The following is a 22,004-nucleotide window of genomic DNA, read 5'->3' as shown; positions in this document are numbered from 1 at the left end:
TCAGATCCCTGGCTGCGAGGCGGCCAAGACGCCCGCGGCGGCCTCTGATGAAGTTCGGAGACGCGCTTTCTTCACAGAAGCCCGGCGGGGCGCCTCGGCCGCAGGGCCCGGCTCCTCGGGCCTGGACGACCACGGGGGAGCGCGGGGCGGGGCGGCCCCTCGGCGCGCACTGCCCGCCCCGGCTGCGCGGGCCGCGAACCCGCGAGCCCCGGCGCGGAGCGAGAGGCGCGCGCGGGCCGTGGGGGCCGAGCCGAGGCGGGGCGCGAGGCGGCGGCGGCGGCGAGAGGCGCCGCGGGACGAGGCAGCGGCCCCCGCCCCCTGAAGCCCGTCCCCGCGCGGGGCTAGGGATCTCAGGGCGGGGAAGCCGCGGGGCTGCGCCACGTCCCTCGCCCGCCCCAGAGCGGGCGTTGCAGGCGGCTTTTGTGTCTGCGACTCTGGAGCGGCGAGAGCGCAGACCTCCTCCTCAGAGGGCGCTGTGAGTGCGCCGCCAGGGCCGGGCTGCCCGCCTTCCGCCTCCCCTGTCAGCAGCTCCTGAGGCGGCGGCGGCGGCGAAGAAGGAGTGGAGGCGGCGGCGGCGCGATCGTCCTCCGCACATGCCGGCCCCGGGCGGGGGGCCGCCCCCAGGCCGCGCTCCGGGCCGTTGAGCCCCGCTCGCCCCCGCACGCTGCCCGGCCGCCCCGAGGCCTCGTTCTCCTCCCAAACTTTGCAAAGTCGGCCCGCGTCCCCGCCGCCCTCGGCCGCGCCTCGGCTCGAAGGCTCGCCTCGCAGCCGCAGCGGCCCCGCGAGGAGGAGGAGCCGCCGCCGCCGCATCAAAGAGACCGAATTCCCGCGGCCTGGGGGGGAGTCATGCTTTGCGGTCTGTAATGTCAGCAGAACAGGAGAAGGATCCCATTTCGCTGAAGAGAGTTCGAGGTAACCGAGAAGGGCACCGGGCTGGGGGGACCGGGGTGAGCGGGGTGCACGGGAACCCCGTGCCCGGCCGCTCGGAGGCCACGGTGCTGGGTCCGGGCCTAACTCCGCGCAGCCCGCGTCCCGCCGGCGCCCGGGGGCCAAGGCTGGGGTCCCTTCGACCCCCACGTACCGCGCGGAGCCCTCATCTCCCCGACTTTGTGTTAGGAGACAGTTGAAGCCTCACTCAGCATCCTTTCGTGCCCCGTTCCAATCCCACCTTACCTCATTCTCAGAACACAGCACAATAGGCACGTCAGGGTGAAAAAGAAACTCCCCATGGCGGAGACCACGAATGATGTGCACCCCCAAAAAAGTAAGTTGGACTGCACAAGAGTTGACGCTTTTCAAGAAGGTGTAAAGGGCCTTTGCGTCTCTCCCAAATCCCTTTTCCACACCCACATCCCCCAAAAGGCACCACATAATCAGCTTATTTTCCTTAGGTTTAGGGGGAAAAACTGTAAATTCAGGGCATTTTCTTTATTGGTTTATGGATAAGAAGAAAAATCACCTAATACCGGTTTTATACATGATTGGTTTTCTTCTTCTTGCAAATTAGTTAGGAATTTTACTACTGCCTTACTATCCAAGAAAATTCAGAGACAACCATGTATCCAGACAAAAGCTACTACATGCAAGTTCACAGACACCAAGTTCTATCTGAAAATTTGGGAATGTACTCCAAGTCTTATTTCCAGATCTTAATAGAACGTCTACAGAAATTCCCGAAGTTGAAGTTATAATTCTGTTTGTTCATTAAGCAAATATTTATTGAACAGCTACTATATGCTAGGCAGTGTTCTTAGCCTTGCCATACACCAGTGAACACATGGCAGAAAGCCTTCACCCAAGAGGAGTTCACACTCTTGTTGGGTAAAGAAATGATAAACAATCAAATAAAAAGTATAGAGAGAGTGACAAGTGGTATGTGCTACAGAGAAAAACAAAGCAGGGAAAGGGGCTAGGAAATATGTATGGGGGGGACGGAAAGGGGAAAAGTAGTATTAATAGTTATAAGTAAGGTGATTATGTGATGACGTTTGAGCGAGACCCTGAAGAGGTGATAGAGCAGAGCCATATGGATATATGTGTGGGAATAACAGTCTAGGCAAAAGGAACAGCAAATAAAAAGACTCTGGGATTAGACTATGGCTAGTGTGTTCAAGAAATAGCAAAGAAGGTATTGTAACAGGAATAGAGTGAGCAAAGGGAGTGTAGTATGAGATGGGTTGGGGAGTGGGAGTGTCGTGTATTGGGCCTTGTGGGCCATTTAAAAGACTGGCTTTAAATAGGGAGCCACTACGGTTTTGAGCAGAAGAGTCATTGATCTGACTTACATTTAACAGGATATCTCTGGCTGCTGTGTGGAGAGTAGACTCTAGAGAACAAGGGCTACAGCAAGAAGACTAGTCAGGAGGCTATCGCAATAATCCTTTCATCCAAACAGGGTAAAAGTGCTTTATAAATCACTAAGTAGTAAGGTAAATTTCCAATGGACTTAAGTGATGTAGAGATTAAGGACTACAGGCATTCATGTATGTTTTTTGTTCAATATGACTAGAGATTAAGCATAAAGAACTGATTTGTGACACATTGACAATGTGATATCCAAGAAACACCCACGCGAGAGCATTTCGGTAGGAAAAACATAATTTAGAACAGAATATTGTTTTTAAAGGCTTACTATCAGCATATCACCTTCGTTTATTGAAGATTTTCTATTGCAGCCCTGTTTGTGATTATAGCTTGTCAGAGCCTGTAAGGAATAGACTTTCTGAGATAAAATTATTCTCCTGATATTTTGGCCATATAATGTTGCCTATTATTGTAAATTGCTTTGGGATTGAAGGAAAAGAAAGATAGCTATCAGGTTAATACCTCTAAACTCAATTATTGGCCTTAATCAAATGTAATTCTAAATAAAATGGATGGGCATTTTATTATGGGTCAATAGCATAGATTTATCTTCATTTTGTTTCAATTGCTGCTTTTAAATTTGATGCCTCAGCCATTGGTAGTTGGTTCAGGTGTCAGTTTAAGAATATTCTGAGAATTAAGCATCAGAATAAAGAACAAAACCTTTTTTAAAATAAAAAGCCAATACAGGGAAAGATTTTATAAGAAGTAGTTTTGTAATAATTAGAAAATTAATTTAAAAATTTCTTGTATTATTTTACAATACTGGAATGTCTGCATGAGCTCCTCTAAGCAGAATTCTGAATAATTTTACTGTACTGGATCTTTTGTTTTGTTTTTTGTTTGTTTGTTTGTTTTAGGAGGTACCAGGGATTGAACCCAGGACCTCATACATGGGAGGCAGGCATTCAACCACTGAGCTACCTCTGCTCCATAGATGGTAGGGACCCTAGATCTTTTGGTTAAAATTTATATCATCAGATTGCATGCAAAGCTAAGTGTTTATAGGGCATAAACTCTTTTTTGTTGTTGTGGGGTTTTTTTTTCCTCTTTTTAAAAAAATTTTAAAGTTTTAAATTTTAGGGCGTAAATTCTTGAGCAGTGCTTCTCAAACTATTTTGAGATGAAAAAGGCTGTTGAGAGCTTTTAACCAGAGATAGAAATAACATAGGATGTATTTTACAATGGGATTGTATCACTGAAATGTTATTAAAGTACTAAAAGTATCACTGATGAAAGAAGTTGTTGATGTGGGAGGAGGGGGGGTATGGGGAGTGAGGAAATGTAACATTTTGTGTGATCTATGTATCTTTAAAAAAAAAGATGAAAAAAAATAAAGTATAAAAGGCTGTACTAGAATATGGACTGTCTTAATGGAATGGTGTGTGGAATATTTGAATTAAGTCTACAGAGGAAGCATAATTTACATAGTTACTGAGTGGAGGAAGAACTGGTAAGAAAGAGTATAAAGGAAACTTTTTAAAAAAACTGATCCATGTATGGTCTAGGCAGATTATGGGAGAAAATGAGTTTGTTTTAGATACATGGGATATTCTAGTGTAGGCAATGGATGTACCTGCTTTGTAACTGAGGTGAGTGGTGTAAGCCAGAAATAGAAATTTGGAAGTCAGCAGTAAACAGGTGAATACTAATTAATGCCTTGGGGTAGATGAGCTTACCCAAGAGAGAGTGAAAATGAAAAGAGAAAAGCATTGAGAACAACACCTTTGGGAATGCTTAACATTTAGGAGATGAGAGAGAAAAGAGAACCCTGGAAAGAAGAATGTAAAGGAATAGCCAGAGATGTAAGAGAAAAACCGTAAGAAGCAGGAGTGGACTTATGAGGGGGAGATAAATGAATTCTGTTTTTGACCTTTTGTATCAAAGAAGGCTATCTGTGCAGTGTACAATATGTACTTTCTCCCATATTCCTAATCTTGAAAAACACATCATTTATCCAGTGATGCAAACCAAAAATGTGGCATCATTCTTTAATTCTCTATATTCCAATCCTACCTCCCACTCCCACTCAATAATGTCACAAAGTCCTAAATTATCTGTCTTCTTAATGTGCTTTGTACCCATCACTTCCTTGACCTCTCCACAGCCATTCTTTTAGTTCAAATCTTCCCTTTCTCTTACTTCTCACAGCCACTTCTTTAGGGTCAGGTCTTGCTTATCTCTTTGATTATGACTATAGTCCTCTCACAAGTTTCCTGGCCTTCCATTTTATCCCTTTTCCACATTGCTACTGCTGGTGATAAATAACTAGCATCTACTGGGTATTTGCCAAGCACTTTGCTAAGTATTTTAAATGAATCACCTTGTTTAATCCTTTCAACAACATTTGAGTTAGATGGTATCATCATCCCTCTTTTATAATTAAGGAATTTATGCCCAGAGAGGTTAAGTAATATGTGGTTAAATAGCATGTTCAAGTTTACCAGCTAGTGAGTTATAAAGCCAGAACTCAAACTCCAGAGCCCAGACTCTTAACCACTGTTCTACTGCTGTAATGCTCCCAAAACAATTCAATCATGTTACTTTTACAGAATTCTTCAGTGGTTCTCCATTGCCTTTAGGGTAAAAAGCCAACCTTCTTATCCTGGTCTTTTTATCTAGTCCAGGTGTATCACTTAGTCCTCCATTCTTCACATTCCATGAAATTCTCCCTCTTGGTTCCTGTGTTACAGTCTTGAAATATTCACACTTCTTCTCTAGATGTTGTCATGGTATCTCTTGCCTTCAAACTTCCCTTTGCACATTTTGTTTCCGCTAACCATGCTTACCCCTCCTCTTTTTCCCCCCTACCTTTGCTGATGTACACAAAGCTTCAGCTCAGTTGAAATTTCCCAGGATGTCTTCCCTGACACTACCTCCTTAGTCAAGATTAGGTGGGAATTCTTTGTGTTCTCTCAGCAACTTTTGCTCATCTCCACTAGATATAGTATTTATCATATTAAATTTAAGAGTTTAAAAAAAGAAAAATTAAGAATTTTCTCTAGATTATGAGATCCTTAAAGGGAAGAACGATTACTTTTATTTCTGTATTTCTAGAAGCTCAATAAATGTTTCTTAAATCTAATTTGATGAATATTAACAAAGAACTTAATAACCGGTAACCAGGTAATCAGCCTCCCTAGTTTACTTTTCCCAAGGGCATCCAGAAGTTACCTCTTGGGAAGAGTATACTGTTCCTTCTTGTAACACTCATATCCAGGTAACAGAAGATGTCCAAGTTATGTTTATCTTCAACGTTACCCTAAAAGTATAGTCAAGAGTGATTTCAAGTCTCCTTTCTATGGCTAATCTCTATAGATTTGCCAGTATTAGAAAATGCAATATTGAGAAACAGTACAACCTTGTGATTCTGAAGTCTGACTGCCAGAGTTCATATCCCAGCTCTTCTGTTTACTAGCTATGCAGTCTTTGATGTATTACTTAACCTCTCTGCATACACTTCCTCCACTACAAAATTAGAATAATAATGGCACTTATCTCATGGGGTTCTTAGAAGGTTTAAATGAGTTAATATATAAAGCACTGTAAGAGTGCCTGGTACACTGTAAGTGATCCATAAGAGTTTACTGTTAAAATTAGAAATAGAAGGTCTAAAGTATACATTCTGATTAAGTAATGTGATCAACATTCACTTTTACGTTTGTATATTTAATCAGTAATTGTAAATAATATATAGCAGATTGTTTTGATATTGGGGGTGGGTGTGAAAAGAACAGAAATCAAGTTTGCTGCCTCTGGGGAGAAAACAGTGAACAGCAGAAACCTCTCAGATTTCACATTGTTGCTGAAAAAGACATACAAAAGCTGTTTATTAAGGGATTTGTATAAATATCTGCAGCTTTATTCTCCGTGATTTTTGTTGAAAAATTTGACTTTGTTAATAGGAGAAATTCATTATTAGAGATATTATTGTATAATCAGCTTCACCCATGTATTCCATCCACCCACCCTCCTAGGCTTGACCTTTGTAAGTAACCTTAAACCTCATTGACCTCAGTAATACAAAGATCATTACTTTGGGGAGAAAAGCTAGAGCTGGCACAGGCACCATAAATATTTGAAACCTTAAATTCACTGATGTAGAAGTCCTTCTGAATTGATATTTCTTATAAGCCCAGATTGATCTAAGTTCTAGTCATCCCATAATGGACACTTTCTGCTTTTCATTTTAAAAGGAAATAACAGCACATTCATTTGGTTATCATTTGTTTATATAAGCCTATTTTTACTAAATGCTTCCTTGAATTTTTATAATACTGTAGTCACAAATTTATTCATAAATATTTCCATTCTATAGTAGAGACCAGTATTACAAAAGTACTTGTTTCCAATGAAGACAAAGATATTAGGTAGGATATTCACATCCATAGCAAATGATAGAATAAATTGACATTAGATCTCAGACTTATGTGCTATTATGAAAAACTGATATTTACTGAGTATGCACTGAGTGTGCTGGCACTGCTGGATATTAGAAATTTGGATAGGATTATAAATGTAGAAACTGAAGTAAGGTGAACTTACAGTATAAAGGAAAAGCTTGGTCTAAAGGAAAGCAAAATGAGGACTAATACTTGAGGGCCCATTGTGTACAAGCAATTTGTTAGACACTTTACATGGTTTGTGTTATTTAATCAGTATAGAATACATAATTAAACCAAACTGGTTTGGAATAATGAGGAAGCAAGTATATTTAAAGGTAAAATGTTAATTTTTTATATATATATATATTTTTATGATTTATTTATTTCTCTCCCCTTCTTCCCCCTCCCCCCATTATCTGCTCTCTCTCTCCATTCACTGTGTGTTCCTCTGTGTCTGCCTGCATTATCAGGTGGCACTGGGAAACTGTCTCTTTTTGTTGTGTCATCTTGCTGCATCAGCTCTGTGTGTGCGGCGCCACTTCTGGGCAGGCTGTGCTTTTTTCACGTGGGGTGGTTCTCCTTTGTGGGGAGCACTCCTTGCACGTGGGGCTCCCCTATGCAGGGGCGCCCCTGAATGGCATGGCACTCCTGTGCTACAGCACTGCACATAGGCCAGCTTACCACACGGGTCAGGAGGCTGTGGGTATAGAACCCTGGACCCTCCATATGATAGGCAGACACTCTAACAGTTGAGCCACATCTGCTTTTCTCTATATATTTTAAAATCTGCTTATACTGGGAAATAAACCAAGCTACTCTTTCTAAATAAAATGAGGTTAAGAAATGGACATTTCAAATAAAGTAAATAAACTCACTCCACAAAAATTGAAAGTACTTACAAATAGAAAAAAATAACTTTTATACTTATAAATTGATATCATATCAAAGGAATCCTTGATTTGTTGAACCTTTAGATAGGAAAAGATTGCTTCATTTAATAGTTTGGACTCTCCTATAAGACTGTAAGGGGAAGTGGATGTGGCTTAAACAGTTGGGCACCCACCTACCACTGGGAGGTCCTAGGTTCAGTTCCTGGTACCACCTTAAGAAAGCAGGCTGGCATGGTGGGCTGCACAGCGGGCTGACATAATGAGCTGACACGATGAAAAGACACAACACAAGGGATACAACACAAGGGAAACACAATGAGAGACAAAACAAGCAGGAAGCAGAGGTGGCTCAAGTGATTGGGCACCTCTCTCCCTGGTTTGGTTCCCGGTGCCTTTTAAAAAGAAGATAAGCACACAGTGAACAGACACAGAGAGTAGACAGTGAGCAGAAACAATGTGAGTGGGGGGAGAAATAAATAAACCTTTTTAAAAAAATACTATAAGGAAAGACACACCTTCAGATTCTAGCTTAGGATAAAGCTTACAGGGTGAAAGGAGAGCTATGGTATGGTTATGTTCATTATTTTGCTTTTGAGATTGTTTGGCATAATGTAGGATGATAACTAATTCCTTTGCTTTCTTGGGATGAAAGAGGCTTCTTATTCCATTCTTGACACTAGTCTTTCCACTTCTTATTTGCATTCAGAGGGCACTGAGCATGTAGGACTGAAGAGATAAATGAAGAAATTCAGGTTTTTAACATATAAAAGGATCAGAGTGACCTGTGTCACAGTCAGCTTTGGCATTTCCCTTTTCTCTGGCTCTGTGCCTCACAACTCTCAACTTGTTTAATAGACATGGTTTCCCTTATGGAGATAGCAGCAGCCAATGTATAGAGCAAGTAGAGAGAAGCTTTGGTACCAAAAGTTATTAGGGTAACTTAGCCCTAAAACGACAACTTTCTGCTCCACTGGTTCCAATCTTCCACTTTATTTTTAGAGAGTGAGAATCATAGGAATTCTTGGTAGCTTGTATACTGTGATTAGTCCTGGTGACCATGAATCTGATGTAGCATTACTGATTCATCTTGGAGAGGAACCACCAGTGTTACAGGTAGCAGCCAGGCAGGATCTAGGTAAGGTCAGGAGTCAGAGCTATTAAAAGTATCATATCGTTAACTCTTGAGATGGCCAGTAAGTAGGGCAACAGAGACCAGTGAGAACTTGAAGATTTGTTTTGTGGAAGGAGAAGTCAGACTCTTAAATAAAAAATTGATATCATGAAAGTCAATTTTCAAAAACAAGGTTTAAGTGGTTTTGTTCACAGATTACTTGAAAGTAGTGAACTTATTCAAATGTTTCCAAGTATCAGAATATCTTAGCGTAACTATATGCCATTATTATTAAATTTTTTAGAAAGTAAACAGAAGTGGTATGTACTAACCATGAAGTGTACATTTTGCCCATCTTTAAATTGCAGCATTTTAATTGTGAAGTTACAGTTTTTAAATAGTATTAAGAATGCAGTGAGGGAAGCAGATTTGGCTCAACAGACAGAGCGTCCACTTACCATGTGGGAGGTCCAGGGTTCAAACCCAGGGTCTCCTGACTCGTGTGGTGAGCTGGCCCACACGCAGTGCTGATGCATGCAAGGAGTGCCCTGCCATGCAGGGATGTCCCCCGTGTAGGGGAGCCCCATGGCCAAGGAGTACACCCTACAAGGAGAGCCGCCCCACGCGAAGAAAAAAAGTGCAGCCTGCCCAGGAGTGGCGCCACACACACGGAGAGCTGACACAGTGAGATGACACAACAAAAAGAGACCCAGATTCCCGGTGCCGCTGACAAGAATGCAAGTGGACAAAGAAGTACACACAGTGAATGGACACAGAGAGCAGATGGGGGGGAGTGGGAGAGGAAAAAAATGCAGTGAGTGGTAATTTATGTATTCTAGATTAGAAATTGGAGATTAATTTATTAATAATGGTTTTGACTTTTAAGAATGGCCTTTTTCTATTTATATTTCTTTAAAACTGAAATACCAATGATAGATTTAGGAAAACCAGGGCAATGGATTTTGGCACCTTGTTTACTTAAATAATCACTTCATTATTTGAACTCCAATACTATTGCTAATTCTTTTTCCATAACAGAATGTCTGGGTATCCCTACTCAAGAAGAATACACTTGTCTTCAGTATGTCAGTATATGTTGTTATAAAAAACTTAACACAAATTATTAATCTGAAATCATCAGTTCATTTTATATAGGCTTCTGAATAGTTATAAATTAGTATGGGTATTGTCATTCCTGATTCAACAGATTTTGAATAAAGATCTTGAAAGGTGAACTGGATCTCACTGTCAGTTCTTTACTCATCCTCTACTCAAGTGTGATTACCACATCAAATTGAAATTTAAAAAATAATAGTTCTTGTAGCTTGAACCCTAAGTTCCCATTGTTGACATTTATGTGCCACAGAAGAAGACAGATATGCATAAAATTTAAGGGAAGCAAACTAATATTTTAAAGCCAGATAAACCTAGTTTTTCTCAAGCAACCAATGAAAAAAGTAGATAAGTTGAACTTTGTGAGCATTAAAAACTTTTGTGCATCAAAGGACATTATCAAGAAATTGAGAAGACAGCCCACAGAATGGTAGAAAATATTTTCAAATCATATATCTGCTAAGGACCTAGTATCTACAATATATAAAGAACTCATACAATGCAACAATAAAAAGACAACCCAACTTAAAAATGGGCAAAGATTTGAATAGACATTTCTCCAAAGAAGATATACAGGTGGCCAATAAGCACATGAAAAAAATGTTCAATACCCTTAGTTATTAAGGAAATCCAAATCAGAGCCACTTCATACCAACTTGGATGGCTACAATAAAAAAGACAGGTAATAACAATTGTTGGTAAAATGTAGAGAAATTGGAACCTTCATACAGTGTAGGGAGGAGTTAAAAGGTGCAGCTGCTCTTGAAACAGTTTGGAAGTTTCTCAGAAAGTGGAGATGTAGAGTTAGCATATACCCACCAGTTCCAGCCCTAGGTTTATACCCAAAAGAACTGGAAATAAATATTCATGCAAAAATTTGAACATACAATGTTCATAGCATCATTCCTAATAGCCAAAAAATGAAAACCTAAATGTCCATCAGCTGATGAATGGATAAACATAATGTGGTGCATCCATTCAGTAGGATATTGTTCAGCCATAAAAAGAATGAAATATTGATACAATATGAATGGACTTTGAAAATATTATGCTAAGTGAAAGAGGATAAAAAGCCACATATTTTATGACTGCATTCATATGAATTGTTCAGAATGGGCAAATCCATAGAGACAGTAGATTAGTGATTGCCAGAGTTTGGGGGTAAGGGAGGATGGAAAGTGATGGCTAAAAGCTTCAAGATTTCTTTTGGGGTGATGATTGTACAACCTTGTGAATATACTAAAAGCTACTGAATTGTTCATTTAAAAACAAAACTAAAAAATCCCTCTAGTTTTAGATTTTGGTGCTGCTTTAACCAGTGGTATGACCCCTTTATATTCTGTTTATTTTTCTTTGTAATAGGAATGACTTACCTACCTCATAGGTTTTATGAAGACTAAGTTAAACAGCATGGATACAGTAACTTACAGACTTCCCAGTTAAGCTAGTAGAACAAGGTACTTTAAAGAATCTCTGCTTTTTAATACCAAGTGAAATGAACCAAAAACAATATTAAAACAAAACAAAAAATGTTCAGCAACAACAAACAAGTGGTACAACCCAATACCATAAACTTGAATTTGGTGAAATGGAGAACATAGCAGGGCTTCTAACAGTCCCAGCCCCTTGGTGATTTGTAAAAATTTGAGAACTCTCAATAATATCTCCACATCTTCACTCCTTTGATTAAGAAAAGAATGATTGAAACAGAGAAAGAAAGAAAGGGGGGGGGCAGGGAAGGGGAGACTGTTGACAGAAAAGAAGGTTCCAGGGATACAAACTGAATCATGGGAATCTCCCCATTGGAATGGATTATTGCGCGCGCACACACACACACACACACACACACACACACAAACACACACTCCCCAACTAGGTAGAGGAGTATTTAACCAAACCTTAGAAAATAAGAGCCTGGCTGTTTCAAAGAAACACAAGAGGCTAACCCCACTCACAAACAGAAGCAAACATTCTAAACAGAATGTTAGCAAAAACGATCTGAGAGGAAGAAGTAAAAAAGTCACCATGTTAAATCATAGCATATATAAGGTCCAAAGACAAAAATAAAAGCATAATAACTATGCAAATATATATAGCAAACTAATGAACTAACAAAAACAAATAGAAGATAAAAGAAACAGCAAGCAAAAGGTGAAGAACCAGTAACCTACAGGGCTGAAGGAAATACTTCACCTGTGCTTCAAGAGCTAGAACTACTTAAGAGCATGCCATCAGAAAAACAAAGTAAAGATGATAAGACAAGAGAATGAGATAAAAAGGTAATTTGCAGATCTACAGAAACAAATTGGAAGACCCCAGACAACATAATTATAAAACAAATAATGCTCCTGAAATAGAGCACTCAAAAAATAGGGCAGGAGAAGTATTCAAAGATACGATAAAAGAAAACTTATCTGAAACAAATAATTGAATCTAAAGATAGGAAATTTACTACAAAAGGAGGAGAAAAAGTAAGATGAGGTCTGAAAATATATCATCCTATATATCATCCTCAACTTTCAAAGCAGAGTCAAGCAGTGCTATTTAATATTGAAAAAACGATTTCTCTAGCTTAGATTTTCATCATGACTTTTCTTAACCTTAGAGAATTTTTTAGAAAATTTCTTTATTGGTGATGAAACATTTAGCATATTCTTCACTTTAACTTTTCTTTTTTTTTTTTTAAAGATTTATTTATTTCTCCTTCCTCTCCCTGCATTGTCTGCTCTCTCTGTCCATTTGCTGTGTGTTTTTCTGTGTCTGCTTGTATTTTCATTAGGTGGCTCTGGGAACCGATCCTGGGACCTTCCGGAGTGGGAGAGAGACGATCATTCTCTTGTGCCACCTCAGCTCCCCAAATATTTCTTTTTCTTTTATTTAATCCTAATAAAGTCAAATTTAATGCTTTTTATTTTAAAAATAGTATCCCTTAAGGCAAGCTCAGGGAAGACAGAAACCTCCTGTGGAGCAGAAAGGCAAAGGCTCGCTTAATCTTGATTTTCAGTACGAATACAGACTGTGAAAGCAGGGTCTCATTAAAATAATTAATTAAAAATAAAAAAATAGTATCCAATTTTTATAAAAATATTACTGTTCATAGACACAAATAGAAGGGAAAGTTGGTGGGGTTTGAGATGTTTATCTATCAGTCAGAGTCTAGTCAGGAGATAAAAACCTACCAGTTGTTTTTTTTTTGTTTTTTGTTTTTTTTTAAGATTTATTTATTTAATTTCCCCCCCTCCCCTGGTTGTCTGTTCTTGGTGTCTGTTTTTTGCTGCGTCTTGTTTCTTTGTCCGCTTCTGTTGTCGTCAGCGGCACGGGAAGTGTGGGCGGCGCCATTCCTGGGCAGGCTGCTCTTTCTTTTCACGCTGGGTGGCTCTCCTTACGGGCGCACTCCTTGCGCGTGGGGCTCCCCCACGCGGGGGACACCCTTGCGTGGCACGGCACTCCTTGCGCGCATCAGCGCTGCGCATGGCCAGCTCCACATGGGTCGAGGAGGTCCGGGGTTTGAACCGCGGACCTCCCATATGATAGACGGACGCCCTAACCACTGGGCCGAAGTCCGTTTCCCCCAGTTGTTTTTAACAGGGAGAATGTAATATAATGAATTAATAGATATTGAACAGAAGAGGCAAATACAGGACACTAAAATTTCATGGAGGTAGCAACTGTGGGAAGAAGCTACTATCACTGTGGGAAAAAAGGAAAGTAATTGGAATTATTAAAATACACAGCCTCAGAGGAGGGGCCCTGTGGAGCATCAATGTAGCCTCTGAGAAGGGGGTGGTGTTAGTAATTAATACCTGACCCAGACGCCTGATGCAGGTGTCTCTGAGGAGGACGCAATGATGCTCCTTCTACAGGTGTTGGAAATACTGCAAGCTAGGTTTAACTGCTATTACGGTTTTTACTGAACAAACTGCTCCTTTAGGAGAGTAGAAGTGAGGGAGGGTACCACTGAGAGGAAAAGGAGGAACATATTTACCTTCCTCCCCCAGCTTTTGCCAGTCTCCCTGTAGCCCTCCCTATTGGCACAGTTTAACAGGGCTCCAGCAAAGTATAGAAGGGTGGGGTGGGTTTAACTGTCATAGAGTGATTTTTTTTTCTTTCTTTGTGTATGTACACATTACTTAGACTTCTCTATAATGAGCATATACTGTTTTCTACAAAAACAAGAAACTGAATAAAATGATTTAAGTATCTATCACAGGATTTGGCATATAATGTTCAGAAAAGGAAGGTAGTGGGAAGCAGATATGACTTAAGCAATTGGGCTCCCATTTACCATATAGGAGGTCCTGAGTCTGGTTTCCAGGTCCTCCTGGTGAAGGCAAGTTGGCCGGCACCACAGAGAGCTGACCTGCACTGCCCTGAGCTGGCCTGCACTGCCAGCTGACTTAGGAAGATGATGCAACAAAGAAGAGACACAGGAAAGACAATGAGAGACACAACAAACCAGAGAGCTGAGGTGGCTCAAGCAACTGAAGGCCTCTCTCCCACATTGGAGGTCCCAGGATTGGTTCCTGGTTCCTCCAAAAGAGACTACAGGCAGACACAGAAGAATGTGTAGAGAATGGATACAGAGAGCAGACAGGGAGTGCAGGTGGCAAGGGGGTGGAGGGAGGATTGGGGAGGAATAAGTAAAATAAAATCAATCTTAAAAAAAAAAAAGGAAGGTGGTACAGACTGGTGGGGTAGACTAGCATGGCTACTCAAATTATGGTGAATGGACAAGAAGTGTATTAGAAATCCAGATTCATGGGTTTACCTCAGAACTACTGAATCTGAATCTCTGGGGTTGAGACTCAGGAATCTGTTTTAACAAGCGCTCTGGGCAATTCTTTTTGTTTTTTTTTTTTAAGATTTATTTTTTATTTATTAACACCCCCCCCCTCACCCTATTATTTGCACTTGCTGTGTCTGTTCATTGTGTGGCTTGTCTTCTTTTTTGGAGGTACTGGAACCAGACCCGGGACCTCCCATGTGGTAGGTGGGGGCTCAATTGCTGGAGCCACATCCTCTTCCCTTCCCTGGGCAATTCTTATGCACACTAAAGTTTGAGAACAACTGATATAATATATGGTTAAAAATTTATAAATAGGCTTTAGAGTCAGAAAGACACAACTGTGAGACCTTGAGCAAGTTAATAAAATCTGGTGCCTCTGTATCCTCATTTGTAAAATGGGGATAATCAAAGGAAAATTTTGAGGATCAAATGAAATAATATAAAGTGTTTATTACAGTATTTGACACACAGTAAAAATTCACAATTAATATTATTAAATAGTAATGCATTTCCCTTCAATTTTATAACAATCTGGTATAACATAATTGCCTTTGTGTTTATCTTTTAATTATTTTATCAATTAGAAATTTTTTTATTTTATACATGAAAGTCAGTTTAATTAAAAAAATGTTTTTTTAAAATTTCAGAATGAATCCACCAAAATAAGGAAAACAACAGCAAACATTTATTGTGTGCCTGTGGATAAGGCAGTTAGCTATAGGAATATACAAAATAAATGTGACATATTTGATGTTCTCTTAGAGATTAAGATATAATGGAGGAGGCAGACAAATAAATAGTGTGTATGTACACCTACACACATATATACATATACAATTTACATATATATTTATATTTGTAATGAATTGGTAATTTGTAACAAATACCTTGAAAAAAACAAATTGAATGAGTTGATGGAGAATTAGATAAGGGTAATATGGATTCTGATAAAGAGATGTTTAAACTGAGGCCTGAAGGATGATAACAAATCTTTCATGTGAAAAGCAGAAGGAAGAGCCTCTAGGCAGAGAAAACAGGTCTGAAGATTCTTAAGTAGGTGTGTTTGAGAAATTGAGGAGGCCTGTGTGAGCTCTGGAGAGTGCCTCTATAAGAGTTCCAAGAGATAAGCAGGGACCAGATAATTACAGTTTGTGGAAAGGAATTTGAAGAACAGTAGAATATCGTTTAAGTGTTTTTGAACAGGGAAATGTTATGATTTATGCCTTTAAAAGATTTATTTAGGACTTGTGTTGAGAAGTGATTGGTGGAGGGTAATGGTAAACTCAGTGAGAACAAGTAATTATCATTTAATAGTAGTTCAGGAAAGAAATGATACATGACAATAAAGAGAAATCAGTGTATTGGAGAGACTCCCACATAACAAAACAGAGCAGATTTCTATAAGAGCTGTTTAGTGGGAGTGGGAATGAGAAACTATGACAAACAATAACAAAATTTAATAAGGATTCTAGGTATAAAATTAATATTTAAATGTCAAAACCCTTTTTACATATAATAGTTAAAAGATATAACAGAAAAATTTCATTTATAGAAACTAAAAATAGCTAGAAATAAATTTAACAGGAAATATACAAGATCAGTGTGAATAAAAACATTTAAAAACCATATTAAGGGAAGTGGTTGTGGCTCAACTGATAGAGCATCCACCTACCCTATGGAGGGTCCAGGGTTCCATACCCAGGACCTCCTGTCCCGTGTGGTGAGCTGGCCCACGCGCAGTGCTGCCGTGCTCAGGGAGTGCCGTGCCATACAAGGGTGTCCCCCGCATAGGGGTGCCCCACGCTCTAGGAGTGTGCCCCTCAAGGAGAGCTGCCCCATGTGAAAAAAGCACAGCCCCGCCCAGGAGTGGCACTGCACATAGAGAGCTGACACAGCAAGATGACGCAACAACAACAACAACAAAAGCAACAAAGTTTCCTGGTGCCGCATAACAAGAATGCAAGTGGACACAGAAGAACACACAGGGAATGGACACAGAGAGCAGACAATGGAGGGGAATGGGAGAGAGATAAATAAAATAAATTAAAAAAAAAAAACCAACCAAACAAAGCCGCATTAAGGTATACAAAAGAAAACATTTAATAAATAGAAAGGTATTCCTTGTTCTTAGAAACATTTAATATTATAAGACTGTTGGTTTCTCTTAAATTAATCTGAAAAATTAACAGCATCCTAGTAATAAACCAACAGCATTTTTTAACTATACAAGCTGATTCTAAAGTCATACATAAAATCATTTCAGAAAGAATAATAAGAATAGTTTTGAAAAAGGAGTAATGAGATATTAAAATATTATACTCTTTTAAAAAATTGATTTGGTTAATCTGAGTCCTTTGCATTTCCATGTGAATTTTAGGATCAGCCTGTCAATTTCTCCAAAAAAAGCCAGTTGGAATTTTGATAGGGTTTGCATTTAATCTGTAAGTCAATTTGGGATTTCTCCAGCTGTGATCACAAATACCGCAAAACAGGTTGGTTTAAGCAACAGGAAGTTTTCAGCTTAAAATTTTGAGGCTAAGTCCGAAACTGAGGCATTGGCAAGGTGATGCTTTCTCCCTTAAGAATGTTTTTCCTAGGACTGGCTTCTGGAGATCCCTGGGTGCCTGGCTTTTTTAATCTCACAGCAATGCAAATGGTGACATCCTCTCCTTTCACTCCTGGGTCCCACTGACTTCCAGCTTCTTGCTTCCCATTGTGATTTTGTATTCTTAAAATCTCCAGTAATATGTTTATGGCCCAACCTCTTTAAGCTGAGCCATACCCTTAACTAAAAATAACATCTCTTAAAAAGGCCCTATTTACAACGGGTTCACGCCCACAGGAATGGATTAAGATTAAGCAGGTGTATTTCTGGGGGGAAAAAACTCCAAGTCATCACAGTACGTATATGGATAACAGAGAGGGTTTTTTTTTTTTTGGGGGGGGGGGGTGCATAATTCAATCTATTATGCCATCTTAATAATTAAGTCTTCCAATCCATGAACACAGGATGTCTTTCCATTTATTTAGGCTTCTTTAATGTCTCTTAACAATGTTCTATAGTTTGCAGTGTACAAGTCTTGCATTTTCTTGGTTAAAATTTATTCCTAAGTATTTTATTCATTTTGATGCTATTGTAAATGGAATTATTTTATTAATTTTATTTTCAGGTTGTTCATTACCAGTGTTTAGAAATATAGTTTTTATACATTAACCTTGTATCTTGCTACTTTGCTGAATTTATTTGTTCTAAATTTTTTTATTGTTGATTCTTTATTATCTTCTATATATAAGTCCATGTCATCTACAGATAAGGATAGTTTTCCTTCCTTTCCAATCCAGATGACTTTTATTTCTTTTTTTGCTTAATTGCCCAGCTAGAACATCCATAAGATTGAAAGTGTATAGAAGTGGTTAGTGTAGACAACCTTGTCTTATTCCTGATCTATTAATTATAAAGTTAGCTGTATGTTTTTAATAAATGCTTATTATCAGGTTGAGGAAGTTCTTTTCTATTTCTAGTTTTCTTTTTCTGAGTATTTTTATTGTGAAAGGCTGTTGAATTTTGTCTAGTCATTTCTGCATTTATTGAGACGATCATGTGAATATTTCCTTTTTCTATTAATACAGTTTATAACATGAATTGATTTTTTGATGTTAAACTAAACTTCTATTCCTGGAATAACTGCCACTTAGTCATGAGGTATAATCCTTTTACTATGCTGCTGGGCTCAGTTTGCGAATATTTGTTGAGGATTTTTATTGTCTATATTTCTAAGAAATATAGGTTTGTAATTTTCTTTTCTTGTGATGTTTTAGTCCAGCTTTGGTATCAGGATAATATGGCTTCTTAGTTTGAGTTAGAAAGTGTTCTCTCCTCTTATATTTAAATGGGTATTGCTTTAAGCAGCCAAATTTGTGGTAATTTGTTATGCAGCAAAAGAAAATTAATACAGTTGCCAAAGAAAAACAATCAGAAAGTATGTGCCTCCTGATGGAAGAACAGACTACCCCTGTGAATCAGTTTTGCCCTCTCCCCCGCAAAAAACAAAAAACCCTTAATCTGATCAAGCATCTAAATTCAACCACCAATTTACAGGCAGTAAGGGATGTGTAAACTATACTATGGAGATGCAGTCGGCAATATCTAGATGTATCAGGAAGAATCCAGGCTGGAAAACATAAAAACACACCATTATTTAATTTGATGTATAATAAAATTTAACGTAAGGAATTGGTTGAACAGGTGTTGAAGAACTGGGAAAAAAAAAAGAATTGGTGAGGTGACATGGATAAATTCATTATAGGAAGCAACTACCTCACTTGGGTCTGAGGGAACAAAGAAAAAAAGTTGAGGTTGTTAGAACCTAGAGTCTTGGAGGAGGGACCCTGTGGAGTCTGGACTCATACTCTGACATTGGGGTACTACCCAGCTGGTACTGATATCTCTGAGAAGACATCCTGAAGCTGAATTTAGGAGAGGGGAAAAAACGTTGGGACTGGAACCAACTGGCAGTCCATTGTGAAGTGGTGTTGCTGGGGTGGCACAGGAGCAGCAAGCAAACAGGAAGGAACAAAACTTCCCTTCTCACCTTCTCTAACCTAGTATCCTTCTAGTGCTCCTGTTGAAAGAGCCTAACAGGAAAACAGCTGGCAAAGGAGAAATGTGATTTGCAAATCCAGTCTCAGCATCACTAAGGGTGGGTTTGGAGGTAAAAGATGTAGTTGAATAATTTTACAATAACCAACCTGGGTTCTTCGAATTAATAGATTATAAGAAAAGATGTAGAGCGATGTAGGGAAAACCTCTCTATTAAATGTCATATCAGTCAATTTTAATGTGCAGACCATATTTGGATCCCAATCTAAACAAACCATGACAAATATTATGGAATACTTGAATCGAATATCAGATAATATTAAGGATTATTAATTTTCTTAGGGAGGGAGTCGCTTTGTGATTATGGTTTTTTTTAAGTTCTTAGCTTTTAGGGATTCATTCTGAAATATTTACAGATAAAATTATGTAATGTCTAGAATTTGCTTCAGAATAGTACTAAAGTAGAAGTGGAGCTGGTATTTTTTTTTTAAAGATTTATTTTTTTATTTCATTCTCTCCCCTTCCCTGCCCCCCCACCCCGTTGTCTGTTCTCTGTGTCCATTTGCTGTGTGTTCTTCTGTGTCCACTTCTATTCTTGTCAGTGGCCAGGGAATCTGTGTCTCTTTTTGTTGCGTCATCTTGCTATATCAGCTCTCCGTGTGTGCAGCGCCACTCCTGGGCAGGCTGGACTTTCTTTCGCGCTGGGTGGCTTTCCTTATGGGGTGCACTCCTTGCATGTGGGGCTCCCCTACCTGGAGGACACCCCTGCGTGGCACGGCACTGCTTGTGTCCATCAGTACTGCACATGGGCCAGCTCTATGCAGGTTGAGGAGGTCCTGGGTTTGAACCGCGGACCCCCTATGTGGTAGGTGGACGCTCTACCCATTGAGCCAAGTTTGCTTCCCTGGAGCTGGTATTGAAGGAACTTGTGCTGATGGTTGTTAAACCTGGGTAAAGGGTATGTGGAGTTAATTTTACCTTTTATCTACTTTTGTGTATGTTCAGCATTCTCTAGAATAAAAGCTTTTTTAAAATGGAAAAAAATTCCATTGAGAAACTTTATTTTTGTCTCTTAGATTGACAATGAAGCTTTTGCTTTGGCTTGATCATAAAATGTTGGTGAGAAAACAAGTATTCTTATACATTGTTACATTTTGACATATCTTTAAGAGTTTAAAAATGTATACCTTTGATAGAGTAATTCCAGTTCCAGGAATAACTTATATATGTACATAAAGATATTTGTACATGAATTTTTCATTGCAGTAACAGTAGAAAATTGGAAACAACTTAAATATCTATCAAGTTAAGGAGACTAGTTTAATGAATTATAATACACTTGTACTTTAGAACACTATTTGTAAAAAAAAAAAAAAATAGAATACTATTTGTAATTTGAGAACAAAGCAATTCTATACTGATAGAATGATGTGTAAGTAAGAAACATAAGTGTACAGACTGATATTTATAATATGCCATGCTGTGCCATAATTTGAGTATCTCTGAAAGGATATACTTGAATGTATCCAGACTATCTTTGGAAAGATGACCAGAAACTTCGTAACAGTGGTTACCTCAGAGATAGGGAACCAAAATGACTGGAGGTTCAGGGGAAGGAAGGAAATTTTCTTTTTCACTAGGTATAGTAAAAGATACTATGGGAGCAAAGATGAATGACTATTTCTTGTTAAAAGTGTGGGGAAGACTTTGTGAAGAACAAAGATAATAAAGGCTTAGTATTGCTTTGATCTAACAAAAACAAAATGTATTAATAGGTACTTAGATACTGTTAGGAAAGATTTAAAATGATTTCACTTAAAAGTAGAACTAATTTTCTGGGTTTTAATTTTTTTTTTTTTTAGGTGGTGATAGTGGACTGGATGGGTTAGGAGGACCAGGTGTGCAACTAGGAAGCCCAGATAAGAAAAAGCGCAAGGCAAATTCACAGGTAAATTGACATGTTTGTTAATGACAGTTTTTCTTCACTGGTGTGATCAGATTGATAAGGTAAAATTGACATGAATTTTGTTTCCTATCCTACTCAGAACCTAAGGGTGAATTCTGCAGTGATTGTGTGTTTTTTACTCTACAACCAGTGATATTACTGTTGTTTGGACTGTAGACCTGGAGTAGATATTGCAAAGAGGAAGAGTGGACAGAAAAGATAAAAATACTTGTCTTTAAATCTAATTTAAGGGTTTTTACATGCAGAATTACCTATAGTTGTATTAAAAGATAAAAAAAAAAAAATAGGAAAGTAGGTTTAACCTGAAATAATATTACAGTAATTCAGTGTTATGTGCTTATTATCATGCTGTCATGGAGGAGAATCCTTTGTCTATAACTAGTGGTTAACAAGGCTTTCATGTTTCTATTCCCTCTAAATTTGAAGTGTTCTTTTTGTAATAAAGGTTACAGATAATTATTATGTATATACAAATTACTTTTTGGGGGAGGGACACCATCTGTTAAACTTACAGTATAACTAAAACTGGTGGTTTATTTATCCTGTTTGACCCTAGAACTTAGTGCTTGGGTATATTTTAATAGCTTCTCCCCGAAATTAAGTTAGGAAAAAAATTTATATCCTATTGTTATTTAATTTTATGGATATTTGGCATCTGTAAGGTGTTTTTAGTTAGAATGTATAGTAGTTTAATTTGATCTAGAGTTAATCTAGAGTTATAGGCAAACATATTAAATGAATTTATGATATTGAAGCCTGTTTTGAAAAGTTAAATAATTTCTGGATTTG

The 22,004-nt window shown here is 38.9% G+C and overlaps 2 protein-coding genes across 2 annotated transcripts in view; one reads left to right on the top strand and one right to left on the bottom strand.

The window, feature by feature from the left end:
- On the bottom strand, positions 1 to 810 carry LOC139437803 (tropomyosin-1, isoforms 33/34-like). The gene has a single exon (XM_071212505.1). The coding sequence runs from the start codon at positions 808 to 810 to the stop codon at positions 1 to 3; it is 810 nt and encodes a 269-aa protein (XP_071068606.1).
- The window catches only part of PYGO1 (pygopus family PHD finger 1), a 29,221-nt gene continuing 7,530 nt past the window's right edge, over positions 314 to 22,004 (top strand). Inside the window, exons 1-2 of the mRNA XM_004468325.4 lie at positions 314 to 912; positions 21,112 to 21,197. Coding sequence (XP_004468382.1) covers positions 864 to 912; positions 21,112 to 21,197 — 135 coding nt within the window. The 5' untranslated portion in view covers positions 314 to 863. The remainder of the gene's footprint in view (positions 913 to 21,111; positions 21,198 to 22,004) is intronic.

This window comes from Dasypus novemcinctus, chromosome 3 (assembly GCF_030445035.2).
Source record: "Dasypus novemcinctus isolate mDasNov1 chromosome 3, mDasNov1.1.hap2, whole genome shotgun sequence".
Taxonomy (NCBI): domain Eukaryota; kingdom Metazoa; phylum Chordata; class Mammalia; order Cingulata; family Dasypodidae; genus Dasypus; species Dasypus novemcinctus.
This window is presented reverse-complemented; position numbering and strand designations above follow the sequence as displayed.

Bases quoted from the DNA above. Each gene is read 5' to 3' on its own strand.
- LOC139437803 (XM_071212505.1), bottom strand. From the start codon at position 810: ATGCGGCGGCGGCGGCTCCTCCTCCTCGCGGGGCCGCTGCGGCTGCGA.